This window comes from Acyrthosiphon pisum, chromosome A3 (genome assembly GCF_005508785.2).
Source record: "Acyrthosiphon pisum isolate AL4f chromosome A3, pea_aphid_22Mar2018_4r6ur, whole genome shotgun sequence".
Lineage (NCBI taxonomy): Eukaryota > Metazoa > Arthropoda > Insecta > Hemiptera > Aphididae > Acyrthosiphon > Acyrthosiphon pisum.
This window is the reverse complement of record NC_042496.1, coordinates 17,037,757-17,049,323: the sequence shown is the minus strand read 5'-3', so window position 1 is coordinate 17,049,323 and position 11,567 is coordinate 17,037,757. Positions and strand designations below refer to the sequence as shown.

General features: G+C 34.0%; 1 protein-coding gene across 1 annotated transcript in view; it reads right to left on the bottom strand.

Annotated features, from left to right (window-relative positions):
• Window positions 1-1,024: 1,024 nt before the first annotated feature.
• The window catches only part of LOC100168291 (zinc finger protein ZIC 4), a 39,458-nt gene continuing 28,915 nt past the window's right edge, over window positions 1,025-11,567 (bottom strand). Inside the window, exons 2-4 of the mRNA XM_001943022.5 lie at window positions 3,563-3,732; window positions 3,219-3,427; window positions 1,025-2,204 (exon numbers count right to left, since the gene is read on the bottom strand). Coding sequence (XP_001943057.1) covers window positions 2,045-2,204; window positions 3,219-3,427; window positions 3,563-3,732 — 539 coding nt within the window. The 3' untranslated portion in view covers window positions 1,025-2,044. The remainder of the gene's footprint in view (window positions 2,205-3,218; window positions 3,428-3,562; window positions 3,733-11,567) is intronic.

The following is an 11,567-nucleotide window of genomic DNA, read 5'->3' as shown; positions in this document are numbered from 1 at the left end:
GATCGGCTAGGACGATAGAAAATATAGTTAATAAATACTAAATAGTGTACCAGGATGGAATTTCAATGAAACTAGTTAAAGAACTAATGTCGTGTTTTTCAATACGATCATTATGATTAGGTATAATTGTATAAGCTGAATATTTTTTTTTTATTACTTTCGGAAAAGTTTTTACTCGTTGATGGTCAATATCGTAATAGTCACGTCCACCAATGTTTAACAAGACATACAAAACAGCTACTATTATTTAAGTTTAAAAGAAAAATCAGATGATTGTAGGTATTTAAATGTATATAATTATATAGTATTCTTTATCGAGCCTAATTTTACTGTTAACAGATGATATCATTAACGATCATTCCTGCAGGTTACACGATATTGTTTTTCTATAGTGATTTTTCATTGTCCATATTAAGATTGAAATAATAGAGTATAAATATTATTCAAACAATACCCAACAGACTATACGTTTTAGCTACGATCGCGATTTGCTCATATACTATAAAAATGTATAGTTTTAAAATGTGCGAATATAATATTTTAATTCTTATGCCGAACATAATAGTATAATATACAGGTACTAGTGTATTACCCTTTAATAACAGATTAGATTTTGTACAACTCTTTAAATTTTATTCTTTTCGTTTATCCGATGAAAGCCCAACAACGCCCCTGATGTATAAGCATATTATTCTTTAAACAATATTGTGCCTACGACGTCTTTTGTGCCTCGAGAACACTAAAAAATTATGATTTTGGTTCACATGAGTGAATCATTACCCTCTCGTGCGTCGGCCGGGTACGGACGGCTTCACCGTATTTTGTTCAGCTACCTCCTAAAAATTTATTAGACTAAGGAATTAATATTATATTATTATTACCTCACGCGGATGTGCGTTTGATTCAAAAGGAACGTTATTGTACGTGTTATACCTATAGGTAGGTTGGAAGTAGAACAGCTGACGTGCAGCATAACATTGTACATAAACACTGCACAAATGATTATTAAACAATGAACGATGAATTTTTAAAACACAAATAAAATTTATTTTCATATCACTTAAAATTTTTATTTGTATAATATATACGTATATATAAATATTCTTTTTACAATATAGGCCTTTGATACACTAATATAATACAATTTACTATGTTAAACCGAATGTGTATGTTGGCCTAACATACTCTTTCAGAGTTAAATTCTTTAGTAATACAAGATTGTACAAATATAGTGTACCTGTAAGTGAATGGAAGTTTTTTTCTTTTCTTTTTTGATTGGATGGTTACAATATAATATTACAAGTACATTATAATATGCAATAACATTTAGGTATACATGTTATAATGTTGATATTTAAAAAAAATCATAATTTTTAAATATTTAATTTAAAGGCACAGTAACAGAGGGGTTCAGTTGTATACGATACTATTATATGCAATTTAAAAAAAAACCATCTGTAGTATCGTTAACGTCATCAAGTATACACGAGAACCTTTAAATTAAAAAAAAAATTTAAATAACCCGTCGATAATAATTACACTAAAAAAAAAAAAAAATTAAATACTAATAATATAAATCACAGGTGGCCCCCACTTCATATCGTAATGGAAAACGATAGAGAGCTGATGTTAAAACTAAAAACAATTTAATATATTACATATTATTTCTAATAATATTATAATAAACGATAATACATCCAAACGCGCTGCACAATGATTGAATGGCATTATCAAATTTTTACGATGATCGGTCGTCAGATAAATACAAAACGAAATGCTCCTTTATCCGCAAAATATATAATATAATAATATACTTAATAGTATGACAACTAATATAATTATATTATTATATTATATTTTGTACATTATATTTATAGGTGTGTGTCATGTCGTCGAGGCGAGAATGTACTCGCCACTGCTATGATCACCAACGACCGTTGCAATCGTCATCACCGGTGACGACGGCGGTGGCGGTGTGCTACCTCCATTCGGAAGTGGCGGCGGTGGCAGCGGCGGTGTTGTAATACGAAGCGGGGGATTTGTTTCAATAAGCCGCGGTGCCGTGATGGTGATGTGCCATCAGTGACGTGTGGTGGTGCGGGTGATGGTGATGGTGATGGTGATTTAGGTCGGTCAGATAGTGGTGACCGTGGTCGACGGACGATGGTTGAATGGACGGCGCGCCAGGTCCGGTGTTCATGTACCTGTAGAGGGTCAGAAGATCACTGTTAGACAATCCATTTGATAGAATAATATTATGCACACATTAAAAAAAAAGCGATTTCGTGTCGTCAAGTTTTGTAACAGGCGCGTCTCAATCTCATTATTTATGTTAAAATATATTACAATTATATTATGTATATGCGAGAACGCGGAAAAGATATTATAATAAAATATAATAATAATTGTTGTTATGATAATAATATGTAGACGATGGTGAAAATAACGAGGTACATTCTAACATAATACATCTTCTTATTCTTCACGCCGCGAATTATTTTCAGACCGACGACTTTCGTGAAATCTATACTCATAGTATATTATTGTATGGTCGATTAATACGTATATTGTATTGTTGTATACCTTTTACAATGTACATGTCTTATAGTTGAATGTACAAAAATTCGAAATATATGTTTCGTTTCACGTTGTCGTTTGTTGTGTATCTATTGGGACATATATAAATATATAATATGTATATTTATTATATAACGACAGAGTATAATAAATTTCATTGGTTGATAAGTGATAAGATACTCTAAACATATAGCTTAGGCTTTCAATTGTTAATTTTTTTTAACAAAAATATCTTTTAGGGATATGCGGATACATGTTTTTTGTTCTGGTCCATTTTTCATAAGGTTTTCGTCGTCAAAATATATTTTTTATGAATCATAGATTTTCCTTGTAGAGGAAAAATAATCGAGTAGTTTGCTATATGGTTTTATTTATTGGGTCAGTTAATATTGTATTAAATGTTTTTTTCGGAAATTTCCACAAGTTTCTAGATGACCGTTTATAATAATAACATTACAAAAAATTGTCAATATTGGATTGAATTATTTTGTAGGTGAAAAATTTTTTTTGTCAGGATATTAACATTGGAACGTCATATTACATCCGGAATTCAAGGAATCGACATCCGAAAAGATTTTAATCCTATAAAGCTACTATTATAATATACAGCCTAAGAAAATTCTTATTTAAGACGTGCTTACCAATCGGACGTTGGCGGTGTGGGAAGTGGCAGTGCCGTCGGGTGTAGGACAGACGGCGTCTGCGCTCCGTGATGGTGATCCACGGGCGACACGATGCTGGGCGTCGCAGTTGTGCAACTGTCGGTCACCCTGATCGAACCACCGGACGAGCAGTTGGAGTCTTCCGAATCGTAGTTGCCGTCGCTGTCCATCTTGCCGTTACCGTGCACCTACGGAGATAAATAAAAATTAATAAAATGTTAAAACGCATAAATCGAGCGCACGGAGAATGTGTCGTAATGAGTATATTACTCGGTGGGTTGGAGAAATAATATTATTATTATACGTTTAAAACGAATGCGTACTTTCATGTGTTTCCTGAGGGAACTGGGATGAGTGTACGACTTGTCGCAGCCAGATATCCTACAGTTGTACGGCTTGTCCGACGTGTGTACGTGCGAGTGCTTTTTCCTGTCCGAACTGTTGGCGAACCTACGGTCGCATCCTTCGTACTCGCATTTGAACGGTTTCTCGCCTATAAAAACACCAAAAATGTTATGTTAATATTATTATTATTCTTATTATTATTAATATTATTATTATTATTATTATTATTATTATCGTAGTTATTATTGCAACGATCAGTATTTGTGCATCACGTGGCCCATGAACAAAATCACATAATAATACAAGTGACACCAGTGTTACTGCAGGAGGTTAGGAAACTGTCAAACGCACACAATGCGTTCTTATACAATAATTTACAGCAAAAATTCGGTAATGTACATTATTTTTATCGTTTTCGTTTCGATAGTGTAGTAAGCCTATAGTAATGGAATTTTTCGGAACAAAGACAGTCAGTAAATTACTTATTCAATACCTACATATTGACGGTATAGAAGGAAAAAAAGGTCGTTTAAAAACCTTGAAGATTTTAGGTTCGAGACCCTTTTTTTTTGTTGTGCGTGGTGTGGTCAATATCGTTACTTCTGGAGTTAAGGTTCACTTGTGTTACTCGGATAGCCCATAAATCCTCTTCTAAATGGTATGGGAATATACAAAAGCCTTTATACGTAACCCGTATCGAATCGTCGATTTCTCCAAAAAAAAAGAAAGAAGGATTTTTCTGTTTTTATTGTGAGACCAAATTTTGTGTAACATTGACACTAAGATTGACGAATATGTCCTTGGTCATGATATCGTATTATCTTTTAGCGTGTAAATTGAGTTCACATCCATTGCATTGGTATGGTAGTTATTTAGGGATAGAATTTTCCATTCAAAATATATTTGGTAGTACCTACATTTTTCTTGTTCAAAATGTATACAAAAAATAACAACAATAATAATATATTATTATTACGCATTTTAAATATATTGACTACAGGAGGTGAACCATAATGTTTCCCATCCCACCTATTATCGTCATAATATCTATTTTGACGAACATAATTTATTCTGAAGTTTTTATTAACGTGCAATTACACGATTCAGACATGATTGGAGTTTATGCGGTTGGTCACACGGTATGCCTATGACCTCTTTTACTATAACTCGCAGACCGATATTGTTATTCATTGCAAATATTTTTCATTTTCCCTCCCGTCGTCCTATCGACTCGCACTAAGGTCAGACAGTTGAAAAGGAGTTGAAAGCTTGTTATCGACAATCTGATTATGGCAATCGACATGGTAACGTTCTAGACGGATTCACACCTCCATATGGGAACCGGACTACCGGTCGTGATGACGTGTTCAGCGTTTTGTTCTTGCGTATAATAATATAATATGAAAGGCCCCATTATACATGTCGTTGCTGTATATAGGTATAGTCGTTAAATACGTAAACTATATATAGGAATACGTTTTAGGGGTAGGACTCGGGCGATGATAAAGTAGTATAGGTACGCGACGGTCGTTTAACAAACTATTAAAAATATACAAAAAAAAAAACAAATGTGTAATATTTTTGGCCACGACATAATAATAATATATCAAACGATAAAACAAAAATAATACGACCAGATTATATTATTATATTAGAGACGTAGCGTATTTCGTTTTTACATAATTTAACCACCTACGCGCGTCGTCTAATAAAATAAAATATTACTATCGAACTACAGTCAATATCAATATAATACGACGTGGTCAGTGGAAGCGAATATTCCTCCGGCGCCTAAGTCGCGGGTCAGTTTCTTATCGGTAATAAACGATTAGCGACACGTAACGGCGATGTTTTCGTTTTTAACGACTCCGGAACGCCTGCATACAGGTACCTTATACAAACGAGCTGGAGATGAGTGTTTTAACGATTTACATATGTTATGGCATACAATAGACTAGAATGCAATAAAAATATATGTACGTGTGTGTATGCGTGTACACATATATGCATATATCGTCAAAAGATAAGTGTAATAAAAAGAATCTTCGTTTTCTTCGTATTCATGCTCCTATATAGGTACCTATATAGGTACCTATGATATTCTTCTTTCATAAATTGGGTGGCATTTCCAAGGACTCTTAATTTTTAATGAGTTATTTAAAAAAAGTACAACTAAACGGGTTTATGACTTATGGGTTTGAGATGCGTATAATGAAAACAACGTGGAAGTATTATATTTCGTCGTAGATGATATATACGCGTCTCCGGAATATTGTGCCCACTCACGGCTGGTACAGCTGCAGATAATATGTTGTCTACCTCTACTGGAGATTTCAATCGCAAATGAATTGAAATGTATTTTTTTTTTACAAATCGGAAAACGGTCTAGCGTAGGAATATAAGGAAATATGTATAGGTACTTATTAAGGAAACAACAACAACAACAAAATTCCAGCATCACTTAAGGGTAGCATGTACACGTAACTGACGCGTATTGTATAGTCATAATAATAATAATCTATTATTAAAAATCGATGGACAAATATCTGACTCCCACAAGTGATGATTCTTAGATATAGCTTTTTTCCCGGTAAGTTTACGAAAGAATTGAATGTGTAATACGTTGTGTAAAGGTCAAATCAATAATATTATATTATAGGCAAAGCGGTGAAGTATTACGCAATATCAATCGATGTCGATTGTTCGTCACGAGTATATTATATTAAATATGTAATATGTACCTGACGGAGTAATAATATATGTATACAAATCGAAACCAATAGTATCCATAGATCTAAAACGATTATTTATTTATTTTATTATTGTATTTTTTTTTTTTTTTTGTTAAACTCTATTGTCATATTTTACACGTATCGTCCGTGACGTATCTAACATGCATCGGATGCGATTTATTTCACTTAGAACGCATTAACTTGTAAGCCCGGTGACGGCTCAAGAACTTATACTTGTCCGGCGCACAAGGAAATTCGAGGGTAACATCGAAAGGGAACAATAGAGTTTAGATGTAGATATCTTAGATTTGTGTTCTGAAATATGAATTCGGCGTGTACACCGACGGTCACCGACCTTACAAATAGTCCTATTGTTTTATCACGTTTGAATCAGCGATGAGTGAGCGCGATGAAATTCGACTCACTGTATTATAGTACTTATTATATTATTATTGAATTTCCAGTTTCCACCACCATTCACCGCCGCCGTCGCCACCAAGAATAAATACGTCTTTAAATAATATTGAAAACGGATAAAATATCATCGGCAAAGTCAATCCATATCTGTCAGGTATATATATTTATCGTAGGTGCATAGAACGTACGCGCGTGCGTGCGTGGGTCCACCACGAGCAGCTGGACAATGGGTACCTACACATCTGCCGGACGGAAGCGTCGATGACCAATGACTCCAGAGAAGAGGACCATTACAAAAGATCGCTACTTAATAAAATCTCTATTGAATATCTATATACGGTATATATAGGTCCCGAAAGGACTTTAAGGTGCTGAACGAATCGACAGAAAAGAAATACCCACCCGGTGTTAAATTGTAACGGGGGCCAGCACCTTCGCGACGGGACGTCCATTGTGACCCAACGCCCGTGTATGTGCGCCCGATCATAAATATTGCACACGGGACACATTTTTTTCGCCTTCTTTTCTTCTTCAATTTTTGGTTCCCTAGAATAAACTTTTTCTAAAATACTAGCACTCACGTATTACACCAGTTGAGTCCTTTTTCTTTTTAGAAAACGTGGACATTTAGACCACACGCAACAGATAAGCTACTCACTTAGATTGAGAAAATAATATTATATTATTATATGACATTTCGGCCATTAAACACAATATTGAATAACTCCTACCGTTACAGTTGCTATTATACTTACATCATCATAAATTATTATTAGTAAACATCCTCTAACCCACCTCCATACACAATAATAATAATAATACCTTGTATGGTATGTCGATGAAAATAAAAACGATGAATTCGAACTATCTTGACCCATATAAAAGGGTATATGGTGTGTAAATCTATAACTTATACTGGAATTCAGTTCTCAATACAACGGCTACCACTGCAAAGATAATATACCTACAATATATAAATAGGTACCTACATATTATATATAATGCGACCAGGCTGTCATCCAATCGGAATGCGTGTGCGCAACACCTCTATTGTTTCGGATGCATACAAATAAACGCAAATCATTTCGTTTGTACGAGTACCTATATCGTCTACCGTACGAAGGTATCAATAATGATAATAATAATCATAACAACAATAAAAAATAAAAACAATAATAACAATAATTACTGATTGATGACTCGGTTCTGTTTAAACAATGTTATGCCTTAAATATTATTATTACGCCGAGTTTTCTCTATTGTTTACGTCTCGATATACACCCGAGGGCAAACCAGGTCGCTCGACTTCGGCAACATTACAAACAACTACAGCACGTGTGTTAATGAACAACGAAATTAAATAATTTTCCGACATCTCGCGGCACGTGTAGCACGTGTATTGTATTATAGTATCATCGTAACACTATAATAATATACATTATAATTATTATAATACATTATATTAATTTATAGTAAGTATGATACCCAAAGCACGCGACGACCATTGGGTCGTATCCGTCATATCGTGCTGTATACGCGTGGACATGGTCATATTATTATAGTCACCTAAACACGCGATGATACAATAACCGTAAAGTATAATAATATAATATACCTACGAGACGCGACAGTTCGTGGTATAAAATATACTACGCGCGTGTAATGTGAATGAAGAAAACAAATGAAATAAAATATAATATAAACACCGGATCACTTTTTTTTCCTCCCGTCAACTACTACGTCCGCGTGTATTGCAGTGATATTGTATATAATAATATATACCTGCCTACATATAGTAAGTCGACATACACACTGCAGAGGACTGTATATACGTATATATATATAACATAATATTATGCGTATACATAATAATTTATAGCCATCTCGATTCCGGTGGTCCGGCAACAAACGACACTACAAATCAAATTATGAGTCCACTTGCAGTTTTAATTATACGCGGACAATTAAAAGATTGTGTGTACAACCGCCGTAATGAATTTACAATATAAAATGGCTTATTATATATGAATTAAACAACGTCTGCGGTTGTTTTTTACTCGTATGAATATAATGAGTGGGTAACTCCTGAGAACCGTCTTCGGTTTATTATTATTATTATTATTTATTTTTTCATATGCATCTTTTATTTTTCAATCATCCAGCAGCAGCACTTATCTCAGGATATCATTATCATATATATATATATATATTATACGCGCTGGTATATTTCTGTGATTCGTATATGCGAGGGGCGGGAGATAGAACGCATGACAAGCGCAAGAACGTAATATAAAGAGACGTAATAATAATAAGGGTTATAAACACAGAATTTGTCAGCTTCACAAAAGGGTTGTACAATATAAAAGAAATCATAACAGCCTTGAGGAACGTTACCGGTTTACATGTATTTTCGTCAGGATTTATGGTTTTGTTCTACTCAGGACATTATTTTATTGTTTCGCGCATTCGGCCAGCACATTTTATTATTATACCATCGTATAATTATTCAGAAACATAATATGCGAATATCGTATTATTCAACCACAACTATAATAATATCCAATGCACACGCGATTTTAATGTTGTTTTTTAATAGTACTTATAGTAAATCTGTTTTCATTAATATTAAATATGAGACGAAATTCATTAACAAATAGCCAATTTGAGTACGGCTAGTATACATACTGTGTTTTTAAAAAACCTGTTTTATAGTTTTTGTACAGAACATTTGTTTAAGTTTTTATGTCCCAGTAGAACTTTTCTCAGTAATTCGGTACCTACCTATACAAAGCTACACAATTGTTTAAACGCGTCTGTCAATATATGAATCAAACATAATAACGATCGACCAATTTGACTCCAATTGGTTGAGAAGTTTTGATAATAGATAATTGAAAATATTTAAATAAAAAAATATCACAATATTATACACATTATTATATTCTCGGTAAATCTGTGCGTTGGCTTAGGGGAATATATGTTTTAGGGACCATTTGTCTTGCATTGTGGCGGCCAATTCTGCAGCTGCTCTCTTCGTGGAAAAATGGATATCGTCCATACAACACACACACACACACACACATATACATTACATACATACATACATAAGACCGATGACAATTTATCATACGGGGCGTGATAAAAACTTAGAATGCCTACTCGAAAATCCCCTAAACGGTTAGGGGCCTCAGCAAACAATACTGCAAAAGTGATTCGGATGTATATATTTAATGCGGTGTCCAAACATTTGCATAGGAAATAGATTGGACAAATAATTCGTTTCACTTAGGGCTGAGGGGATAATGTTATTTTTACGGATGTCTACATATTATATCTAGTAAGTCGTAAGAACTGTTGTATACGAATCATGTTTTATTACCTTTATAATTACATTAGCACACGCGGACGCGGTATAATATGATATTGCACCTGCAGTCTTACGATGCGACGAAAGTGACTAGATAAAAAAAAATATCGGTTTACAGTACAATATAGGTATATGTACGAGCTATAAACTTTGCGTATTTTATTGTAACCCATCTGTTTTAAAAAATCCTAAATCGATTTATCGTTGAAAAATACCCTGAATCACTTTGCGTTCATCCATTATACACACCTTTTGTCGGTATATAATCCCCCCAAATCTTGATATGTCATTAATATTTTTTTTTCTATCCCGCAGTATCGTTATACGAAAATCCCCTTAGCATCGAAAAACCAAAACGATCAGGCATATAATACGCACTCGAAACAATATAGGTAATATTTATATCCTATACAGTTATATATATACCACGTGGGCAATAGACGTTTAACATTTTATCATATTAGTTATGCAAATTTGATCACTCATTACATCGACTGTGGCATTAGTTGATATACATGTACATTATATACATATAATAATGTAATATATTATATATATATTTGATATTTAAACCTCCCAAAAGTTAATCGGACAGACCATCCGGACAACATTGATTGATGATGTTGTTATTACTGTCATAACACGATAGGGATATCGATTTAAGCCGATGATAATATGTCATGTTAATTAAACGGTTGACGTCCCGTCTGTCTGTCTGTCGGATTATTTTTAATAACAATATGTTACACGTATGGGAGCGATATCGAGAGCTGTAAAGCGCGTGTGTTTCAAAATTCATTCGGTGACGAACGTGCGCACTGGATGAGACTTTAACGAACGTGCATAAAACTATACTACTCACCGGCCGTTTTTTAATATACCTTTTATCACGAACCACATAACATTATTATCGCACACAAACGGGCGTGTGTGTGTGTGATTGACTCGTACGCTCATATTATGTGTGAGCTACATTGAGCGAATTTTAAAATGAAAAAAATAAACATTTTTTTTTCTTCTGTACACACGCTTACAAATATAGGTATATAACATAAAGACGTTCGGGAAGAAAAACGACAAATATTGCGGATCGATAAACATCTCGGCGTTCAACAATGGATCCTCGATATCAATAATCATAATCTGATTGTACCGCGATTCCCCTCGTATATAATATTATATTTTTACACCGAAAATATAAATGATTATCATACACACGAACACAATAATGCTATATAATATTGCAGTGAAATCTAGCTAACATTCCAGGATTCATTACACCCTTGTCATACTGACAGCGAATCTGATCGAAAAATCCGGTCAATTATCCCCGTGATCGTTTTCAGTACCTTTTGACCACCGAGATCGTCAATCACCTCGTGACAACGGCAAAAGGCAAGATTGCGTTTCTACGTATTGTTACTATTGCTCGAATACCAGTTGACGATCTTCGAGTATATAATAATA